The sequence below is a fragment of the Scatophagus argus genome, chromosome 11 (assembly GCF_020382885.2).
Source record: "Scatophagus argus isolate fScaArg1 chromosome 11, fScaArg1.pri, whole genome shotgun sequence".
NCBI lineage: Eukaryota > Metazoa > Chordata > Actinopteri > Scatophagidae > Scatophagus > Scatophagus argus.
The window spans coordinates 18,596,107-18,619,103 of record NC_058503.1 but is presented as its reverse complement, the minus strand read 5'-3'; the positions used below and the strand labels follow the sequence as shown (position 1 = coordinate 18,619,103).

Below are 22,997 nucleotides of genomic sequence, written 5' to 3'. Positions count from 1 at the left end.
ACACACAATTAACACGATATCAGGAAGTAGTGAAAAAAGTTTCTCAGAGTCCTTGGAGACATCTTTAAATGTCTTGTTTTGTTAGTCTCAATCCTAAAATCACTTTGTTTAACATGATATCAAACAGAAAAAAGCAGGAAATCTCCATATTGGAGATTTGAGAAGATTTTTTAAAAGAGTTGAGAATGGTTTTTGTGTTGAATGACTTGAACATGGATTAATCAACTTACCCTTGCAGCTGCCATGCTGGCATTGAGGTTGAAAACTAATTGAAAAAGACTTTTGAGTCCTGCTGGTTTCCTGTCTGTGTTTTCCTGATCACTTCTGTGTGTGTTGCCCATGTGTCGTGGCCTTTAAAATATATTATGGCTGTAGGAGGAGGCAATTAGCATTCTCCTCTCCCTGTGATTGTTGCTATGGAGATAGATGTGTTACCATGGCAATGCAGCGAGGATATGTTGAAGAGGAAGCGCTCTGAGTAGCACACGAAGCAGTGGTCAGTAGTTATCTATCTATCGGTAGGTTCTGTGTGTGTGTAAGTCGTCATTATTGTGTCCATGTACTCTGGTTTTCTGATCACTGACCACAGATCACCTGTCCTCAGTAACTGTTCTTTCTTTCCCTTTTGAATTAACAAAGGGAGAAGTGTGACGTGTCATTTATTTATAGTTTGATTTGCAGCAACATGTAATTCACATTTTGTAGTAGAGCTGCAGAAAGTATCGTCACCAGCAACTGATGTTTCACAAAACGGGAAAGAAACGCTGAGTGGTCCAGCAGAGTGGAAAACAAAAATAAAACCAGGGTTTGTTATTCATACCACCGGTTTCATAACATGTTCAAAGGCCATAATTACACAAACAGGACACTGTGCAGTCTCCCCCCAGTACACACAGCTCAATGAAACATGCTATGAGTTCGCCCACATCAAATACGGAAAACCAGTTTTGAGCTGGTTATGAGTGAGTGATATCTGAGAATAATTTGATCACACAGGAAGCTCAGGTCTTGACTGATGTGAGAGTGAATGCTCTCAGTTTGTTTCCAAGGCCTTAGACAATAAAGACTTCTTCCTGAGAGGCATGAAAATCTGGTGTAAAGTGATTTTTCTTCTTCTCCTCCTCTCCTGTGTGTGTTCAGAGTGAGCAGCAGAGAGAGCTCACCCAGATTCAGTACCTGGCTTGGCCTGACCACGGCGTTCCTGATGACTCCACTGATTTCCTGGACTTTGTGGCTCTGGTACGGACCAAACGGGCTGGACAGGACCAGCCAGTGGTGGTACACTGCAGGTACAGTTGTTCAAAGTGGCGAACCCATCATTGATTGTTTTGTGTTTTGTTTGATGAACTCGTATCGACTGTAATCCTCCGCTGTCCTGTTCCTCTCCAGCGCGGGGATTGGTCGGACAGGGGTTCTGATCACAATGGAGACGGCATTGTGTCTAATGGAGTGCGGCCAGCCGGTGTATCCTCTAGATATTGTCAGGACAATGAGAGACCAGAGGGCCATGATGATCCAAACACCTGTATGTAGACACATCAGTATGTCTGTCGGGCTGCTCCCGCTCACTGTAAACCATCTGCTAAAATTCCTCTGTCTGTCTGTCTGTCCATCAGAGCCAGTACCGCTTTGTATGTGAGGCCATCCTGAAAGTCTATGAGGAGGGCCTGGTCAAACCACTGAAGACCGCCATCTACCAGCCGAGAGAAAAAGTGGACATGGAGAGGGCGGACGAGAAGAAAGAGCAACAGAAAGCAGGTGAAGCAGAGGAGACGGCAGCGACGGAGGAAGGGGATTCAGCCGTGGTGGAGTTGCTGGAAGGAGGCCTGGATGAGGAGGATGATGATGACGAAGAGGTGGAAGTGCTGGATGTGGGAGAAGTGACGGAAGAAGGGGAGGAGGAGGAGGAGGAGGAAGTGGAGGAGCCGAGCATCGCAAGCGCCACCAGCGTGACAAGTGAGACCAGCGTGAACCCTGACCCTGATCCTGCAAACCCGTGACTTTTGACGGGTCGTCAGGGGCCACCAGGAGCAGGCCAGGCGGTCGGAGAAGAGAACAAAAGCACTGTTGCACTTTATGCTGACAAAAAAAAACAAAACAGAAAAAAGACAAACAAATGAACAAACGTGAAAATCATGGACAAGCTAGAATTTAAAAAAGAATAAAAAAAGAAAAAAAAGAAATCCAGCTGTGTTGAATAGGTACCATTAGGGGATGTTGTATGTTCAGGTTAAAGAAAAAGAAATCAAAGAATGAAAAGTAAAGTACGAGAGAATAAAATGTCGATGGGGATTTGCTGTAGTGCCATAAGTATGAAGGGGAAGGGCTTCCCCTCTTTGATGGAAAGCTGCCCCCTCCCCTGTTTTATTTGCCCCAAAGGGTCGCCCTGTCCCCTTCTGAGCGAGTCTGCCAGACGGACCTGCCTTTTTTTTTTCTTTTTCTTTTTTTTTAAAGCGTCCTTTTAGATGATAAAGAGATATACCTTATCTTTTGTTCCTCAGAAAGAGTATTTATTGTGTTTTAGTTTGTGTCGAACCCTGTCCACTGAACAAAGAAGTCTTGTATGTTTGTTTGTATGAATCTAGAGCTTCATGCTTTCCTGATTAAAACTTAGGTAGTTACGTAGTGCGATTCCTCTTCTTCTAACTACTTCTTAATTTCTTTTGCTTTTTATGGGGGAAAAAAAAACAGTGATTTTAATTTATTGTACTTGGTTTTACCTTTCTCAGCTTTCTTGTCTAAGTTTCTGACAGCACAGACTGACAGATGGACAGCTGAAAGTACTTTGTGTCTCACCTCTTGTTCAATGCTGTGGCAAGCTGTATTCTTTATCCTGCTTTGTGCTGTGTTTTTGAGCTTACAGACACACGCTCTGAAGCGGCCGTCGTGTCGGCGCGGTGAAGAACATAACTGGTTTACAATCCTCAGGGCCTGTGTTTACCGGGCACCTCTCTTTCACTTGTCACGGCGGCTACTGTCGCTCTACAGCTACAGACCTCTCGCTGTAACACATAATGAGCAGTGATCCAGTTGTTCCAAACAAACAACACAAGACTGACTTCAGACTGTGTCTTTGAGAGAGGCCCCAGTAGACACACGACCTCACTGAGTTACGAGCTAAGCTATTTCCCAGTCATCATGCCTGATAAAGCTACGAAACAAGGATGAGGTCAGTTCATTTCTTTACGCAATGTCATACGTAGTCAAATCAAACTTACAGGTCACTTGCAACTGACAATAAGCGTCCTTGAGCCAAACACTGACGACAAAGCCCCACTGGCTTCCTTCTGATTGGTTTCCCCCGAGCAGGACAACTTTAGGCAAACGCCAACTTCGGCTTTGTGCAGCTCAAACGTGTCTTGCTTGCTTTGCACAGGTCAGTATGTTGGAATCTGAGAAACAAGTCTTAGTTAGGTCAGTATTTCTCAAGTGGTTCAAAGCTGCTAGAAGTTTTTACGCAGTCAGTATTTGTTTTTTCCCTACCGTTTCACTCACAAGGCTACTTGCTGAATTGACAGTGAACTGATCTCAACCTTTAGCGTGAATGGTAAAAACGTTAAAGACTCCCTCCACCAACCTCGACTCATTTGAATTTGTAAACAGGAGCAAATCCAGGTTTCTTGTTACACATTTGCAGTTGAGACTTTTTTTTTTTTTTTATTGGTGTGACCCCACATTAAACTCACCAAGCCTGGTTATTTGTTGCAGATTTCCTCAGTGAATCCATATCTTTTTTCTTTTTTTAACCAAGTTTCAGAGGTCACTGGATTGGGGCTTTAAACCAACCTTTGCTGTTTTGTTTTTTTTTTTTCTTTTAATCTGTCTGATTGTCTGCCAGAGAACACGGGACAGTTCAAAGAAGCACCACAAACAGAACATTCGACCAGTACTTTTCCCTTTTTTAATCGATCTTTTCCAGTGGTACTTCATTAAAAGGCACATGTTGTTTTGAAGTCAAGTTGATGTGTCATAAAAGAGTGGTAGTCATGACTTGTATTTTTAATTCACAGAACCCCTGAGTAGCTTGTTGAGTTTTTTTGTTTTGTTTTGTTTTTGTCTCAGCACAGGTTAAGTAGCCATTGTTCTTTACATAATGGTATGAAATGAAGTGTAGCCTCCTCATTATTTGAGATATTTTTCTTATGGGCTGCTTCAGTACCTGCTGTCATTGGCTGCTTCCATGGATTCTGCTGGAAAACCTACTGTGTGTGTGTTTGTGTGTTTGTATTTTTTTTTTTACTGAGATTTCAGTCTTTATCTCTTTCTCTGTACTTCTCCCTCTTCCATTTCTAACATACTTTGTTAGCTGTCTGGTCTTTAAGCCTGCTTGTCCGTTAACTGGAATGAAAGGTTGTGCCATAAAGCCACAAACCTGATCTAAAGTCTTTCTGAAGAAACACACATGGAGCCTTCTTCAGGAGTAAACTTTTTTTTTTTTTTTTTTTTGGTCTGAATCTTTGCTGTGAAACATTTCAAACAGCTGAATCATACATTTGCCACACGAAGAGGTGGGATCAAGAAGAAACAGCTTCCCTCTTCCCTCCCGTTTCTTTAATCTCTCCTGTATTGCGGCCCTTTCCCAAAATCTGAGAAAATCCTTCTCTCAGGCAACATCAGTCATTTCAGCAGAAGCCCACGCGACATCCGCAGTCCATTCTTCTCATTGTTCTTCCCCTTCTCTTTTGGATCATTATACACGGATCCCACTCTCTCTGCATGGCCTCAAGACAAAATGACACATCTGAGCAGAATAACGTAGGTACAGTAGCGCAGTATCAAGCTTGTTTTCCACAGAAGGACAAAGTGAAGCCAGCCAGTGAACGACTAACTGAATAAACTGGTTTACTGACAATTAGAAATCAATTGCAGAACCTGCATGCGTAGTTATAATAAAAAAAAAAAAACACTTTTCAACCCCCAGTGGATTCTTAACCATCAGATATTTTTGTCAGCAGCAAGGCCAACTAAATCAAATTGCCACCTAATCAAATCAAAATAAATTTACACTGAAGGCCTCCTGATAATGTGACACCAGTGACAAGTTCAGAAAACCTTGACATCAGGAAAATGCAGCGTCGGCCTTGTAGTGAAAAGTTAATATTTGATAAATCAGGTCTGCCAGTTTTCATCCGCACAAAATGTCCAGCAATGAGCTGTCAGTGTTCAAAGCGTTTTGTTGTTGACACATAATTGGTACTGTCTGTGTGTTTAGGGTACTGATCAAAGGTAGTTTGGAGGGGACCAGGCGTGGGGAGGGCTCGGGTTAGTTGTATTTTTGTAAAGATTAAACAGATCTAGTTGGGTAGGGAAAGGACAGCACTTTGTAGAAGGCTGAGTGGCAGGTAGTGCTACTGAAAAAAAAGATGGAGACATAAAGCATTGTTAAAATAAGTTCTTTTTAATTTGTCATTTTTATTTTGTTTTAAAATAAGAACAGTAGGGAACAAGAAAAAAGAAAAGAACTCCTAACTACACAGTGCCACTTGTTAATTTTGTGTAAATAATTCTAGACCATGTAAATACAATGTTGTATATGAAAAAAAATTCTTTAAAATAAAAGGGAAAATAATTTGTGAGCAGAAAGATTTTGTTTTTATTTTATTTTTGATTTTTTTTTTTCCCTTTTGGATGATTCAAATGTGACACAAATGGTGTGTGTTTCAAGATTGCTATTTCAAAACCTTTGTTTTATTTGAAACGTAATCTATAACAGCGAGTGTATATATAATGAAACACAAAATAATGACAAATGTTCTACCGTATTATACCCTTGGTTAACTCCTACCTGTGTTATAAAAACTTTTGTCCTCAGTTGCTTGTTTCTTTCTGGTATCGTGGTTTTACGGTGCTTTGAACATGTCTATAAGCTTGATTGTGAACAATTAAAGCTTGTCTGTCAAAGCATGGAGACGTGGCTTCAGATCACCTTGCTTTTCCACACTGTAAAAGTGAGGTTGGGCAATGTTAGAGTGAGCAGCAAGCAGATGAAAAAGATGGCACCGGTGCTGAAGAAAGTTTAGATTTTTCATGTTTGAGATTGAACCTTAGAGTGAAGCCATTAGCGACACAAGCTAGCCAAACTGCTAAAACTCTGTAATGTCAGGCTCAAATATAAAGTAAGGCTGACAATAAGAAGGTCCTCAAAGAAGAAAGAAAAACTTCCTTTCATAATGATAGCATCCAGCCAGAGGCCACCATAGGAGGTCCACAGTGCACAAAAAGTTGTATCTCCTGTACTTTATAAAGTTATCATAAATGTGGCACTGGTGTAGATGCAGCACTCATTAAAAGATTTAAATGTACAAATTTATCTATAGGCGGTGGCCATACTTTTTGAAATACATCAGTGCTCATTCAAGTACTACAATAATTCAAGGAGGCCAACTTAAATGTGTGTATGCCTGGAGTTATACACCAGCATGTGGACAGCTTACTGGATTACAATGATATTATAAGTACTGCGTGGCAGAGCAAAAGCACATTTTAATGCAGTATGAACATTTTGGCCACACAGACCACTGTGTCTGGCACTATAACATCCACATTGATTGTAGTTATTATCTCACTCTCGCTTCAGACAAAATATGATTTGTTCATATATACAGTAGAAAGTCACTTCTCTAAACACTGTTTCCACACACACTATACCACTCTGGTTCCCTAAATACTTAATGAACTTCTAAACCCTTAATGGACCACATGTCAAGCAAGTCTGTTTGTCTCTGACCACATTTTCCCAAAACTCACCACCAGGTGGCGCTGCTGTCCAACGGTAACGGGCTACACTGCGTGGTTTTGAATTCAGAAAATGAATGAAAAGGCCAGTCCTCCAACAATGGAAGTTTTAAATGGCCTGAAAACATTTATCCTTGGTTATTTCTATATTTCACTATATACACTGTATACAGCTTAGCAACGTGGCCTTGTATTATCAAACGATACTGTAATTTCAATATCTAGCCAATGTGACCATAATTAAGTGTTGGTCAGTTGGCTATGAAAATGAAAGTAAATAAATAAGTTGATTTTTTTTTTCTATACCAGCTAAAAAAAGGTGGCGGTGGGTGGGGGGGTTGTCGCTTTAAAAATGCTAATCAAGTTTTTGTTAGGGATTTATCGTGGCGTCACATCCGGTAGAGAGCTTTGCCTCCCAGTTTTTGTTGGGACCAGGGAGAGAAAATTATCCCGCAGTGGCACCAAGTCGGGAACAAAAACAGAAGAAGGAGAACAAATAACTAACCATGGGAATTTACGAGGTTGTCGTTTAGTTGTCTACAATGCAAGCGGACGTTCTCTCACCGTGAATTCATACCGAGGAGATTTCTGTAAGTACCGCTTCATCCAGACCTCCATGGATCCACAAGTGGTTGTGGAGCAAGTGTATGTCGGATCAGAGCTGAAGGGGACGTTTGTTTTGCTGTACGAGACGCGCTTGTGTGGTCGGAGTCTCACGTATTGCTCGCGTTCTTTGCTAACGGTTAGCTGCTGTAGTAAAAACAAGCGCACACCTGTTGCTTTTGCTTACACTGGATACTTCAGGCCTCAACTGTTTACAGTTGTGATGCTAAGGGCTACATTGTTTATGTGTTTTTTTATTAGCATTGTTCCAGCAGTGGTTTACACATTTTCTTGCCTGTTTTAATATTCCAGACCCTGTGAGGGCTTTTGTCAGCTTTCGCTCCATCTCAGCGATTTATTTTGAGATCAGAAACCACAAATAGCGAGCAAGTTTACGCATCTTTAACGTGGGATAACGTTAACTTAACGTTAGGCTAACTTTCTTTTCTAACTAGTTTAGCTGGCGGTTAGTGCGTAAGCTAACTCTCATATGTTTTCTTTGTCATTTAAAGCGTGATAGTGTGAAATGACTTTTTCTGACCAGCTAACTGATGTTAACATCAGTTTTATACTCTTTTGCTCTGTACATACGTTAACTGTCTAACGTTAAATAATGACTATTACAATATCGGCGGCCGTTTGCTGTCATTGATATCGTTGCTAATGAAGGTAACGTAATTAAATTATCATGAACTCGATATACGTTAGTTATTATTCCTGTCCACAGCTGACTTAACGTCTCCTCATACAAAGTGATATCTGCTGATTTCAGATAACCTACCATTTTGCAGCTGCACCGTTTACTCGGTTAATATCAGGTGTTTGTGGGTGGAGAACTTGGTGCCTTCCAGCTCATATTACACCACTACAGTTTCTAACACAGGAACATGTTCAGCATCTTATGTTTCTGTCGTCCTTGTATATAACTATTGTATCACTTGACAAAACACCCCTTTACCTGTGCATGCTTCATAGGTAGACAGTTTTTAAGGCATATACATTTTAAAACTACCAGTATACCTCTTACATTTGTTAATATCCACCTTTTTCTCTTACAGGTGTGGTAGTGTAACCCCCACCCTCCCCAACTCCCCCATCATGTTAAGTTTCCTGCGCAGGACGCTGGGGCGTCGCTCCATCCGGAAACATGCTGAGAAAACTCGGTTGCGGGAGGCCCAGCGCGCCACAACGCACATCCCTGCTGCTGGGGATGCAAAGTCTATCATCACCTGCCGTGTGTCCTTACTGGATGGGACAGACGTCAGTGTGGACTTGCCGGTAAGGAGGGTTTCTAGAGTTTGTGCGTTCCCAGTTGTGTGTGCCATACTGAAGGCGTTCAGCGGGCTCTAAATTAGTCATTAATTCATTTTTTTGTACTTTTAGCTTTTTGAATATCTTCAAATGTGTCATCTGTGGCCAACCACTTCCCACGGATGAAATTACCAAATGTACCCATAAGTTTCCTTATGCTGGTATAGTCAGACAAAAGTATCAGACCTCCTGTTGAAAGACATACAGTAAAATGACATCTACTCCAGACCCCCAGACCCGTGTAACACTGTACCACCCTCATTTCTAACGCCTCCTACCCCCATGTAGTGAGGGAGCCCTTAAAAAAAGACACTGTAAAAGTTCTAGTAGCTGTACAAGGAGACTGCTTCTAGGTTAGTGGTTTAGTGGAGAGAAAAATCTCTCAAGGTTAAGTGCTTGGTAAGTGATGACACATTAGTGGTCATAAAGAGGGGAAATCTTAAACTCTGTCTGCTTATTTTTGTGTTAAACATAAATGGAGAAAGAGGCCACACCTGAACCAAAAACTTCATGATTTTTGAGCCGTCTTTTCCTTCACGTCTGAATGCCGTTCTGGTGTCGTTACTTTTTGACAAACTGCAGCCAAATGGGCATTAACTATAACCAAGAGTGTTTGCGTGTTTATGTGTGTGCCTGTGTCAGTGGAGCAGTTCTTTTAAGCTTGTTATGTGTGTGTGTGTGTGTGTGTGTGTGGGGTAGTTTTGCTGATCACCTGTAATTCCATGATCCTCTCTGGAGAACACACTTAATCACATGACAGCATCACATGACATGTTGGGCTCGTCACCAAGTGGACACAGAGCAGAATGTCACTCTCCAGCTCTTCTTTCTTATAATGTGTCATTTGTTTTTTTTCTGGAGGGAAAACCACAGTGTTCAAGTCTAATGTAACAATTTAGTCACTTTACAACCAAGGACACAAATACGTGGTTGATTTTTGCCCATGGGATCTTTATTTTTGCTCGGCTCACAGATTCGTCTGCTTTGTTTTCCCACTGGTATCTCATGTGTAAAAACTGCTGCATTCCCAAGAGGCCAGTCTGGTATCTGACTGTCCTGTGTGACTCACCTTTATCTTTTGAATCTATCCATCAGGCATAAATTACAAGAAAGTAGTGCCATTTAATAGTTAATAGTCAGTTCATAGTTTATTAATTCAGCATGCCTCATAAGTTATGTCGTGTCACACTTTTTTGAGTCTAAGTGAGTGAGTGGACGGCCTGCCAAATCATTAACATGTAATGGTTCTTCTTCAGCTCAGTACTGGGTGCAGAGCCCTGGCCTTGTGTTAGGTTTCAGAATTGGCTTTTCTGTGTTCCCCCATCACCCAGTCTGCAAACTCCTCCTTCTTATCATCCAACTATCTCTAAGTGATAGTGCAGTAACATAACACACCAGTTAGGAGCATTGCTCTGTTTGAATGCTTTACCTTCCAGATATCCTTTGCACTCCTGATAACGTGGCCAACATTGTTTTGATGCAATTAGAGAAGGAGTCTGTAAGACATCAAGAAAAGATGTCTCTTTTAAATCAAAGATGACAAAGTAAATATTTTAGAAAGTAAACACAGACCTTGCAGATGCAGTCCACCTGTATTTTAGGTAACATGCCCAATGTAGTTCAGTTATGATGGTTTCTTTCCTAACATCATAAGGAAATAGGTTACAGATTAGATGTTGTGAGTTCGGTTGAAATGAGCTTCTCCTTCAAAGTGAATCAGATATAATCAGATGTTTCTCCTCTTTGCTGTCCTTATTTGTTCATTATGTTAGAGGTTGCATGACAGATACTGCTGTGCCTACTGAAACTGCAGGCGCCACTTTGTTAAGGCAGCACATTCCCTTAATCTTAGAGCATGTGATGTTCAGGGTTTTGGTTTTCCTGAGGTAGCAGGGGAGTCTCTGCAGTATTTGCTAGAAGCAGTACAGAAAGTTTCAGCGGAAGCACATGCTATAAATGAGGGACTGAGTGTTTTTTAACCGAGGCCTTGTTTTATTGTCATTTGTGAATGTGTGTGCATAATGAGTTTCTAATTTTGATGATAAAAATGCATTTTTGTTGCATTATTGAACTAAAAACTAGCTGACTGACATAGGAAACAGAACTTTTGATGGAGGAGCAGTCTGAACATTGGCAAACCCCTCTGACAATAGAGAGGGAAGAGGAGCAGGTTTGCAGGGAAACATGACAGCTTCCCACTATCTTTGTTTCAACCATAATCAATTACACAGTCTCTGGGGAAAAAAGTTAATCTTAGCACATTAATGCCTTTTGCTGGCAGTCTTTCTTTGCTTCAGGTATAACATATTGTGCAAAATACTCCAGGAACTGTGGAGCTTGAGTGATGATATCTATAAGATATCTATAGATCTTGAATTTCCCTCGGGATCAATAAAGTATCTATCTATCTATCTATAAAACAGGACTAATGCAATCCGGTTGTCAATTAAAAAGACTATCGGCTGGCGGAAACTTGCGGAGCCCCCCAGCTAAGTGGGGCAGTTTGTTTTTCTTTTTAGAAAAGGTGGTCGTAAATAGAAAAGCTCAATCCAAAACTGAATAGGGCTCATTCATGTGCTTTACGGCCTTTCCAGCTGTGTGTGTTTGTGTCCCCAGTATGTAAGGCCACCCAAAGTTGTCTCCTAGGGATACCTCTGTTTGGCAGCATTTATGTCCACACATAACTCCACACAGCCTTATGATTCACATTCCTTCCTTTTTAAATGTACTTCCCTGTCTTTTCCCTTTATCTTTTCTCCCCCACTCTCCGGACCCTTCAGCCACCCACACCGTCACCTCCTCCGACTTCCGTTTCTCTCGTTGTGGAGTCGTAGCCCAGGGGAAGAGTTAAGCACACGCATGCTTTATGTACATAGAATAAGTACTTCTTTTGATAATAGTACATTTCATTATTGTAAATTTGGAAATGATATACGGTAATAACACATTTTAGCGTTGTTACAGTCTGTTTTACCTCGCCTGTTTAACTCTTGCCGATTTTCACACTGTAAGTAGCTTTTTATTGGTAGATGTGACTTTATTGTGTACAGCACAGCCAATAATGATGTCAAGCCAAAAACCTCACATTTAGAACATGCAGAACTTGTGTCCAGTCTGCAGTAATTCAAAGCAGGCTGTGGAGCGTTTTGTCTTGTAGTGTATGAGTGGTATTTCCAGGGTGAGGATTTTATTGCTTTAGCTGCCATATACATGGATACATGATTGAAAACAGACAGAAGATTGCTTCGACAAATTTCTTGCACTGTAATGGTCCAAAAGTTGTAGGTTAAGGGTTGTTTTTCCCATTTTGGACAACTGTCCTGTCTAAATGTTTTTAGACAACATGCAAGCGCTTACAAGAATCCACCTTGAGTTTCTTTCTTATGCTGGTTGGTTTGACAGACTTGCAAGTTGCAAGAGATGAGAGCATCACCTAAATACCTCAATTGTAATTTAAGCATTGAGTCAGAGTGTCTGAGAGACAGAGCTGCATGCTCACAGGCAGGCGGAAAGACTACTGAACAATACTGCAGGCAGTATAACAAGGCCTTGGGTGCAACACACACACACACACACACACACACACAAACACAATGAGTTCTTTGTACTCACCCTCCCTGGGTACTGTAGGGGTGCGGTATGCCTTGTCAACTATGCCAGCTAGCATGGGGCCAGCCCCCCTGAGCTGCCCAGGAGTTCTCTTGGTGTGTGTGTGTGTGTGTGTGAGAGAGAGAGAGAGAGAGAGAGGCACACACACATACACACAGTGAAACTTCTAGAGTAGTAGTAAATTGTACTTAGTTATCTGCCAAAGTTTTTATTATGAACATAAATTGGTTCCTAATATTTGTCATCAGTCTCCTTGATGACTAATAAATGGCAGCCTGGCAGCAGGCTGAATGTAAGAGTTACCTTTTTGGCTGTGCCTCCTAACTGGCCATTCACATGAATGTCATGATCAGTTACCCTTCTTCCTCTGAGGGGGAGCTGTTGATGTTTCAGGTGATGGCTCGCAGGTGCCATAAGTTATGGATGCTGTGACTGGTGAAGACTGGTGAAAATATTTTGTAAGACACAGGGCAGAGAAGAGGGTCATTCATAGTCTTGGTTAAAACATATGGTTAGTTTTAGTGGTATGAGAACAAACAGAAAAGAAGTTATTGATTACAAGATACAATACAAGATTGAGCAGATACTGCAGACTCCAGACTCCTTTCTTGAATGGGATCTTTTCCTAACATAGTGAAGGGCCCAGATGATCACATGATGTATCCTGCCACCCCACTTCCCTCAGCCCCTCTGCGTCTGGGGCACTTCAGCCCCTGTTACCATGGCAACCCTGTCGCTGCGCCTCATGATGGGGTGTGGAAGGTGTGTGTGTGTGTGTGTGTGTGTGTGTGTGTGTGTGTGTTTGAGATCTCCCAGTCCCAGGCAGAACACAGGCAGTAACTGGTACGGCCTTGTCAGAGAGGGCAACATATCTCAAAGTTGGACTACTTCATGTTGATATTTTCTCATATCTCTCCATTGAAAACCGTAGAACACAGATCAGTACCTGTACTCTCCAAACTAAGCAAATTTTTAGGCCAAAAGGAAAAACTGAATTTCTTAAGACCTATCAAATCAGATGTTTTATTAAAGTCTCCCAAAAAACTTGCCAGCAGCCTTAAATACCACAGAGGCTGCAAACTACCTCATGAGGTAAACATGTCTGTAAAACCCTAACCAGTATTTCTAATGACTGTGATTCTTTTAGAAGGCCTCCTTTGCGGTGGCCTTCTTTATGGTGACCCTTCCCTTCCACAGGTTAACGATCCAGAATTAACAAGATGAGCATCAATATCCACATCCACAGTCCACATTCCTTTTTAGTTCACTGTGTTTACAGCTTGGCGTTTTCTTCATGACTCCAGGTGAGAGAATTTGGCACTGAGTCATCTGTTTGTTTGTGTGTTTTCCTGATCAGAAAAAAGCCAAAGGTGAAGAGCTGTTTGACCAGATCATGTACCATCTGGACATCGTAGAGAAAGACTATTTTGGACTGCGCTTCATGGACTCAGCACAAGTGCCGGTAAGAATGGTTATAAATTTACCACAGTAATCCCTTAACATTATTTTCAACTGTTTCCTTTTTTAAACTAAATTTTGCCAGTTCATTTGGACTCAAGGATGAGTTGATTTGGTGGTCAGAAGTCACTGAGAGCTCACAAAACACGATGTAGCAATAACTAGAATAAGTCCACTACAAACTCACTGGTTTTGCTGATATTGGTTTTTAATTTACAATTATTTGCAATTAATTAACAGATAAACTTGACTTGTTAACCATTTTTTGTGTGTGAATGAGAGGGAGCCGAGTGGAACCAGGAATGAGTACATTAGGTGGACAGCTCATGTGAGATGTTTCGGAGATAAAGTTAGAGAGTCCGGGTTGAGATGATATGGAGAGGAGGGATGGTGAATATATTGATCGAAGGATGCTGATGTTAGAGCTGCCAGGCAGGAGGTCTAGAGGAAGACCAAAGAGGAAGTTTATGGATGTAGTGAAGGAGGACGATGACAGTAGTAGTGGGTGGTGTGAGGAAAGAGGATATAAAGGATAGGGCGAGATGGAAGCAGATGATTCGCTGTGGCGGCCCCTAAAGGGAACAGCCGAAAAGAAAAGAAGAAGTAGAAGAATATTTTTTTAAAGATTGAACAAATAATGTTATCATATGTATCTACTATTTTGGTCTTCACGACAGTTACAGTTCCCCATTTCAGGCAGCCTGCTCAGCTGCTGCCAGACCTCAGATTTCAGTCCAAATTGCTATTCACACACTTGATGGAAGGCTCCAGGCAGGGACTTTTCCCTCCCGGTGAATGGGCTAAAGGGATTGGTTATGGAACTTTTGTCAGCTCTGCGAGTCAGGCTGTGCTCGGAGACAAACCGTTTTAAGTCACTGGTCTGCCGGTGACCCTGTTCCTTCAACCTGATAGTCTGTGAAGGCCGTGGAAGGAGAGAGAACTGGTGGGAGGAAAGATGTAAGTGAAGGACGGGACAACAAGGAGAGGGGTGGAGAGTCAAAAGGGTGGGTGAGAGTTGGAGGGGTGGGGGGGGGTGGGGGGCGGCGTCTGTGATAAGGAATGTGGGGGAGAGCAGACTGGAGAAGACTGTGAGATCCTCTGTTATCTCCCTCTCTTTCCTTCCCTTTTTTGCTCTCTTTCTTAATTACACACATACACATACACACACACACACATACGCACACACATACAAACACACACACACATGCCACCTCTCCTTGACATTTTTCATGCCTCATAGAGCCTGAACTTCCAAGAAGAATTACAGCATGGAGCAGAACACTGACTTCAGTGTTTCTGTGTGTGTGTGTTTGTCTGTGTGTACATGTGTGTGCGTTCGTGGGCCTGTTTTTGACGAAGGACCTCCCAGCAATCTAAATCTCATTAACATAACTGTCCACTTGGTTTTTATTCATTCGGTGTTTGTAAATCAAATAAAGGCAAGTACAACAGTCGCGGAGAAGAAAAGACTACTTTTAAAGCGTTAAAGTATTGCTGTTGGATTTGATTTCTTTGCTTCGCTCTCTACATTGTTGAAGCTGCTGTGTTTTTAACTTGTTGTCACCTTTATGTTGTTTCAGCACTGGCTTGATGTTACAAAAAGTATCAAAAAACAAGTGAAAAGTAAGTAGACTGAGGTTCTGACTCTAAAAATTTTTTGCCCTCCCCAAACATGCATATTTACTTGCAACATATTCTTTAAAAATAAACCTTTCTGATGCAGGACACTGATTTATAATTTATTTTTTGAATAATAAGACACTGTATGTGCTGGTGTGAGTATAAGTGAATATGGTGCACCTGCTCTTTCAGACAGACTCAGTACATTTTCACGCCGGTATTCTGGTTATTGTATTGTGCGTATGTTAAGCTTGATAACATTTGTTCAGCCGTCATTTTGATCCATCTTGCAGTTGGCCCACCGTACTGCCTTCACATGAGAGTCAAGTTTTACTCCTCAGAACCCAACAACCTGCACGAAGAGCTCACCAGGTGAGCTGAGCCGCACACGTCTGTACTCTGCCCAGTATACTGGGGCTTCTGTTAATTTTGTAAAATCTGTTACAAAATAAAGCAGAGCTTGTGTGATTGTCAGTCAAGAGGAGATTATCCACTAGTTAATAAAGAATGAAATTGTTCTCTCAGACAGATTAAAAAATATATAATAAGTTTGTGAGTGGAAACACATGATATGGGACACGGAGATCCAAAATCAGATAATGAATATGTGACAAGTCGTTATGATATTGTGGCAGACCGTCACAAACCCTGCATTTTGTTTTTCTTTCAGATACCTATTTGTGTTACAGTTAAAGCAGGACATCCTCAGTGGCAAGTAAGTAATTTCCTGGATAGTAACATGTAACATAGTAAGTCCACCTCTGCTTTGGACATTTTGTCATGATGTCATCACACTCCAGATAAATATTCAATATGAAAGCCAGAGATTTGGCTGTGACTTAACAGTTTTACATTTTGGGAGTTAACCGTTTCCCCTCACTGCACACCAGTGCTCAGTCATTGCTAGTCCAAGTCAACATTTCATTCGTCCCTTAACAGTTGTTATTATTGAGTAATGCATTTGTTATAGTAAGGTAGCCCTATTGTCTTGTTATTTAACCTATAATTTCACACAACTAACACTGAAGTCGCTTGACCAAACTGTTTTGGCTTTCTTCGTCTGCTGTTATCACTTTAAACATGAATCCATTTGTTGTGTTGGTTGTCATGTTACTGTAAGAGGCTTATAGGATTACATGTTGGTGAACAGAGTACAATTATTAACAGTAGTCAGTAAGTGGACTGGGAATATATGTGCAAGTTTTTACCCCAAAAGAACATTTTTTGTATTGTCTGTACCACTTTCTGCTGATGCTCAGCCGAAGCAGTAAGCTTCTGTGGAGGTCGTGGGGGGAATTTCAATGATCTGTAGAAGTGTTTTAGCTTCATTGATTATTGCTGGGGCTGACTCTTACTGTGTGTTTTCAGGCTAGACTGTCCATTTGACATAGCAGTGGAGTTGGCTGCCTTCTCACTACAGGGTAAGCACCCCAAGCAGATACTCTTCAACTTTTTTGGTACCTGGGATGATCTCTGTAACCACTGCCATCATTTGTCCAGTGTTCTCTATGTGTAATGTTCTTTACAGAGTTGAGATGAGTTTTGTGTTCACTGCAGCCTGGAGATTTTCAGTCTCCAGCGACTTTTGCAGTCTCTGCACTCGTCCACAAAGATTAAATCTTTTGCTAACCTCCCACATGCCAGACAGACTTGGCTCCCTGCCCAGTGCCGCTTGGTCAAGGCGCTTGTTTGGTCGTTGGTACTTGTTTTGGTAAATTTCCGCATGATTTGGGGGCAAAGATATTTTAATCATCATAAATCCAAGGTCAAGAATTTTGTCTCACCTGTTTTGTAAAATAAGATGCAGAACTTCTTTATAGGACTTTTATTTTTTTAATGACATTTCTGCTACCACAGTACCTCCCACCTCCATTTGATTCAGTTGTTTCTAATTTTTCTGTTTCCTCGTTCCTGTTGTCCATTTCCCACAGCCACATACAGTAGTGGAGTAGATACTGAGTTGTCTCTTACCCTTTTAAACTACATATGTTTACCATTTTTATTAGTAAGAGGAACAAAGATTGAATCTTTACAGACATTAATGAAATGAGATTGTGAACAAACCCGTTAAGACACCCACACACACTCACACACACACACACACACACACACACTCACACACACTCACACACACACACAGTCACTGTGGGATAAACGCCAGCTCATTAGTGCTCCATCCTCTTCAAAGGCCCCCTAATCCAGCACCCTTTCTGTCTTCTCTCTTTCCTTCAGTTGAACTTTCTCCCTTCATTTTCTTTTTTTCCCCCTGAATTATATTGTTGGTACGCTGACATTTACAGGGATAGGAATATGGTAAGATTATCTTTTCTCTCCTCAGTGTCCTTTGGCTTTTCTCACAGCTTGACTGGCTAAACAGTGAAGTTCTAATTTCTCCTATCTGCCCAAATACTGCCAAATGTAATCACTTTTTCTCTTTACAACACACTCAGTTTGTTTAGTTAATACTTGTTTAGTTTTTCCCAGCCTTGATCTTTTTCGTCTCGAGAGAGATGAGATAGCCATCATGCCCAGACTTAAAGCTTTTTGCATCCTGTGACACCGATAGTGGATTTGTTTGTTATTTTCTCTTTTAGGATCACTCACTACTACTCTATCAGACATTCTGTCTGAGGTCCTTTGCCAAGGGTTGAGGGTCAAGGTCTTGGTGAACCTTGAAGGATTTTTGTTTCATTTTGTTAAATTGTACACTGAATTACCAGTTTATTGGGTGCAACTTTACAGCCTCTTGTATTCCATGACTGCAGCTCTTCAACAAGTCTTGAAACACAAGTCGTGAAACTGTTTTGCTCAGAGTGTGAACTGAGGGTGATGTGTGTCTGTGTGTTTTCAGCTGAGTTAGGTGATTGTGATCCATTAGAGCATAGTCCAGAGCTGGTGACAGAATTTCGCTTCATCCCCAATCAGACAGAGGACATGGAGCTGGCGATATACAACGCATGGAAGGAGTGCAGGTAAGCATTTCACTATAAATAAACTACTGGACATATGACCAGTTAAACCGAGTATTTGTCAGGTTGAGTGCATTTACCAGAATGTAGTCTGTGTGTTGTGTGGTCTCGTGCTGGAACAGTAACACATTGCAGCACTTCATAAACCATTTCAGCCTGTAGCTGTAGTTATGTTTTTGATCATTTCTTTATGTTTTGTTTCTCCTTCTCCTCTTCCCTTCTTTCCCTCCTCTCCTTCAGAGGTCAGACACCAGCCCAAGCTGAAATTAACTACCTGAATAAAGCCAAGTGGCTAGAAATGTATGGAGTGGACATGCATATGGTCAAGGTAACTGACATACACTCTCTTCCTGACAAACCTGAATTAGAAGTGTCCCTCGTGAAAGACAGGATGTAGAAGGAATGTGCATAAGAGCATTATGTGAAAAGGTGATAATGTTGTCTCTTTTGATGTCTCTTATTGTTTTTCTTACTGTTTTCCTGCCTTTCTTTCCATGTCTGCCTTGCAGGCCAGAGATGGTAATGAATACAGTCTAGGTTTAACACCCACTGGGGTTCTGGTGTTTGAAGGACAAACCAAGATTGGGCTCTTCTTCTGGTACGTTTGGTTATCACCAAATTGACTGAAATGTTTACTTTAGTGGCTTTTATAGAAACACTTTGGCCTTTTCATTATTCCTTCCTCTGTATGTTTGTCCTGACTGTACCCTGTGTGTTGTTGTTGTTGTTGTTTTTAACTGTTGTAGGCCCAAGATCACTTGTCTGGATTTCAAGAAGAGTAAACTGACTCTTGTGGTAGTGGAGGACGATGAACAGGTGAACACATGCACTCAGATACTCGAGATATATTGGAATGTAAAAAATGCAGAACATAAATTCAGTCTCCCATACTAATGCCTCTTCATGGCAATACATCAGTGATCCAGTCTAAACACCAGACCGTATCCAGTTTGTAGCTTTGCAGAGGATGACCGACACGATGAGGCAACAACGGATTCCAGTAGTGACGCACTTTCATGGCAGCAGTGTTACAGTGTGCACAGAAACACTTAAATCATTCCTACCACATTGCCAATGTTTCTGGTGTCCATCTGTATGCTCAGTGAAAACAAACCTGTGTGAAATTATGTCTAAATAAACAGCTTTTCTTTATTGATTGTGCAGTAAACAATTAAACAAACAACCACTTCACACTTATGAGATGAATCTCTCCATCCCTAACATATGTCATGAACAGATTATAATGCGGCCATTTGCTGTTATGGCCGAGACCCGAGACAAAATTATTTACAAACTCGGTTAGACCATGCAAGCAATTTTTTTAAAATCACTTCTTCTACTGAAAACCTTTTTTTTTGAAGTGGTGCCCAAGCTCGAGAAGAGGCTTGTTCCAAATCGAAATAAAACAAGACTTAGCATTGTACTACCCAGAGGCTAGTGTATATGAGGGAGTCTGTTTATGTCCATCCTGGAGGTCTGTGAGTGAGGTTAATAAAGAAGCCCTCCCCCTCCTTCTGGTATTTCTGGCATGCATCTTTCTCCTGCACACACACACACACACACACACACAGTTCTCCCCTCCCAGCTCTGTCAGTTATATACACTGGCATACACCGTATGTTAGACCCATCACCACAGGAATTTCCTGTATTTACTTAGATTCTCAATTATCTGTCAGGATGATTCTTTGTCACACACACTTGCAACAGGAGCAGCAGAGATAAAACTAAAAAGGAGAGGGCAGACTGAATCTTGCCAGGGGCCACTGCATTGAAAATTCTCTGTTCTGTGCAAAGTTGTTTAGAGTCCTAAAACAGCATGTGAGATTTTGAAGAGCTTTATATTGCATTCGTCCTTTTTGGGTAGGATTTATATTTTAGATACCTGTGTTTTGGTGCATATGGGGAATACCAGAAGTATACCTGAAAACAAATGAAAAGAAGGAAACAAAGCAAACATTTCCACCAAATCTGACTGTGAAACTGAATTGGCTCCAGGGCAAGTTTTGCAACCAGCTGTGGTACAAGGCAGGCTTTCATCCAGACCACAACAAGAAATCAGATTAATGAGGCAACGTGTGCACTGTAGTCAGCCACCCATTCCATCCACAAGCTAGTACTAGCACATGAGCTTTGTTTTACCGAAAATATGTTGGCTTGGACTGAAAGGCTTTCAAATTACAAAATGTTGGAGTTGATCTTGTATAACTACCAGCCTTGTGCCGTAGCGACAGATCTCATCTTGACTTGAGGAGTCTGCTTTGTAACGTACGTGTTGTATGTCACTGCTGATAATTTTCCCTTGAATCTTACACTCATCCTGTCTAGGGCAAAGAACAGGAACACACCTTTGTCTTCAGGATGGACCACCCCAAGGCTTGTAAGCACCTGTGGAAGTGTGCTGTAGAACACCATGCTTTCTTTAGGCTGAGAGGTCCGGTACAGAAGAACTCTGCACGCTCTGGATTCATACGCATGGGGTCCCGTTTCAGATACAGGTAACACATTGATGCACTGGTTGATGAACTCATTAGCGATGCTTTTAAGTGAGGTTATTTTTCCTCAAGATTGATGATGATGATGTAAAAGGGTTGTGACATCCTTTTCACCAAATATACAGGCCTTCAAGTTGTCAAGCAAGTTCGGATTCACAAAAAACCCACAGCAAGAGTAACAGCATTTCACCATGTTCAGTCCTATTTCAGGTTACATTGCCTACAGAAAGTACTCACCACTGCATAGAAAATTTCATGTTTTAATTGAATGGAAGGAAAAAGTGCAGTTGAAATTGGTGTGAGGGCATAAATGCAGCTGGGCTTGCATAGAAAGAAGACTTTGGTGGGGGTTGGAAACTTTCGCTGAGTTGGGTGCTACAGATTTTGAGAAACATGATTTTTTTTTTCAGTACCATGTGTTGGAATGTGCCAACAGAGATAATCCCAGTCTGACACACAGTATCATTCTCTGTACAAACAAAAAAAACCCTAAGTGTGTACACACAGATACTTGCAGTGGTACAAGGCAGGCACTACGTGTCAACATACTACAGAAGCCAGCGAGTTCCCTTCTGTGTGTGTTTAAACATTACCCAGTTGGATAAGCATTTGCAGTAATGTTGGTTTAACACGGAGGTTACAGGGTTTGTTGTTAATAGAAGGTTATCGCTTGGATGACTCCGGAGTTCATCAGGGGTCATCACTGTGCCTTTTGTTTTAGGACAATGAGATTTATCCAAGAATCTTTAGGAAATGTTTTCTTTTGTGTTTTATGGTCTGCTTTGGTCAAGGTAACTATTGCTTAGAGTCTGGGAACAAACAAGTGTAAAATAAATGTTTGTATGTTTGTGTGATCAGTGGGAAGACAGAGTATCAGACAACCAAGGCCAATAAAGCAAGGCGGTCAGCCTCGTTTGAGAGAAGACCCAGTCGACGTTACTCCAGAAGAACCATGCAGAACAGAGGTGAGGACAACACTCGCACATTCACACGCCTGCACAAATATACAGCCTGTATACATACCAAACAATATTAGCGCTCTAAATTAAACATGTAGAAACAGAAATATCTTCCATGAAAACTTGTATTCTTTGAAGTGTTTGTATTTGTTTATATTTCAGAATCTGAACATAACACTTACTGTATGTTCTTTGTGTGTTTACAGGACCCCTCCATCCCCAGGAGTGAGTATACTCGTACTTAAAATGTGTGATTGTGTCAGTGTCTCATTCAGTGACTTTATCTATACTCTTGTTCTTGTACAGCAAAGTTTTTCAGTGATCACACCCCACTGTACTGTTGTGTGTTGACATTGTCTTCTTTATGATAAATAACAGTGGAAAGACTTGCACTGGAAGTTGCATAATTATATAGCTGTATCTGAAGTTATCACATGCTTAAAGTAGTTAAAGCACTTAAAATAGCAGTTCTCAAACTTTTTCACCTTAAGGACAGAAATTAGACCACAGCCCGCCACATTTGATAAAAGTTTTGCTGGGGACCCCTGAAACCCCCTAAGGGACCCCTGGGGGTCAGTGAACCCCACTTTGAGAACCACTGGCTTAAAGTGCTGTGACTCACACACTCTCTCTCTCTCTCTCTCTCTTAATTCATTCATAAGCCTTGACAGTAATCTTGCTCCAGAGGTACGCTTTTGTTATAGGGATATGTGTGTGGGCTGAAGACATGATGTCAGTGGCAGTTTTAAGCTGTTGTGATTAACACTTAACTCAGAGTGTTGTGATGACAAAACACTCCTGTGACTTTTCATCACATCTGATTGGACAAAAATATAATGTGAAAGTGCAGGTCTTTTTGAAATGACAAAACATTTAAATCTTTAGCCCAAAATTTGATTAATGTGACACTCAACAACAGCCAAATTTATTAGTAAGCATTGTGTTATGAAAAGCATTTTGGGAGCCTTCAAGATCCCCTAACTTCTTTAATTCTTTAAAGATGTTTGCTGTTTGCTCTTTGAATAAAATCTCAATTTCTTTCCTTCCTCAGGGTTCTTTCCTCAGGCAATGGAGTCAGTTCCAGCAAAGACAACAAGGTGAGGAGAACAACAGTTTTTTGTATTTATATGCCTCCTCCATTATACAGGAAAACAAAAAGGGAAGTGCGCTTTAAAGTCAGAAATTAGATTCAAACAGAGTGTGTAAGAAGCTTCAGGCATCTGCGTGACTTGATAAAGT

At 41.3% G+C, this 22,997-nt stretch overlaps 2 protein-coding genes across 5 annotated transcripts in view; both read left to right on the top strand.

Annotated features, from left to right (window-relative positions):
- ptpn4a (protein tyrosine phosphatase non-receptor type 4a) overlaps positions 1 to 5,583 on the top strand; it is a 59,474-nt gene extending 53,891 nt beyond the window's left edge. The window contains exons 25-27 of the mRNA XM_046404531.1: positions 1,141 to 1,289; positions 1,390 to 1,525; positions 1,617 to 5,583. Of these exons, the coding sequence (XP_046260487.1) occupies positions 1,141 to 1,289; positions 1,390 to 1,525; positions 1,617 to 2,000 (669 nt within the window). The 3' untranslated portion in view covers positions 2,001 to 5,583. The remainder of the gene's footprint in view (positions 1 to 1,140; positions 1,290 to 1,389; positions 1,526 to 1,616) is intronic.
- Positions 5,584 to 7,115: 1,532 nt separating this feature from the next.
- Positions 7,116 to 22,997, top strand: part of epb41l5 (erythrocyte membrane protein band 4.1 like 5) — a 28,899-nt gene continuing 13,017 nt past the window's right edge. For 3 of the 4 annotated variants that reach the window (XM_046404535.1, XM_046404532.1, XM_046404534.1), the window contains exons 1-15: positions 7,116 to 7,325; positions 8,397 to 8,616; positions 13,616 to 13,720; positions 15,297 to 15,339; positions 15,630 to 15,708; positions 16,007 to 16,051; positions 16,705 to 16,757; positions 18,188 to 18,308; positions 18,546 to 18,633; positions 18,815 to 18,903; positions 19,052 to 19,121; positions 20,633 to 20,802; positions 21,658 to 21,764; positions 21,965 to 21,983; positions 22,810 to 22,855. In XM_046404535.1, coding sequence (XP_046260491.1) covers positions 8,437 to 8,616; positions 13,616 to 13,720; positions 15,297 to 15,339; positions 15,630 to 15,708; positions 16,007 to 16,051; positions 16,705 to 16,757; positions 18,188 to 18,308; positions 18,546 to 18,633; positions 18,815 to 18,903; positions 19,052 to 19,121; positions 20,633 to 20,802; positions 21,658 to 21,764; positions 21,965 to 21,983; positions 22,810 to 22,855 — 1,215 coding nt within the window. In that variant the 5' untranslated portion in view covers positions 7,116 to 7,325; positions 8,397 to 8,436. Of the gene's footprint in view, positions 7,326 to 7,377; positions 8,008 to 8,396; positions 8,617 to 13,615; positions 13,721 to 15,296; positions 15,340 to 15,629; positions 15,709 to 16,006; positions 16,052 to 16,704; positions 16,758 to 18,187; positions 18,309 to 18,545; positions 18,634 to 18,814; positions 18,904 to 19,051; positions 19,122 to 20,632; positions 20,803 to 21,657; positions 21,765 to 21,964; positions 21,984 to 22,809; positions 22,856 to 22,997 lie in introns of those variants that run through there. The other variant, XM_046404533.1, reaches the window with a different exon arrangement.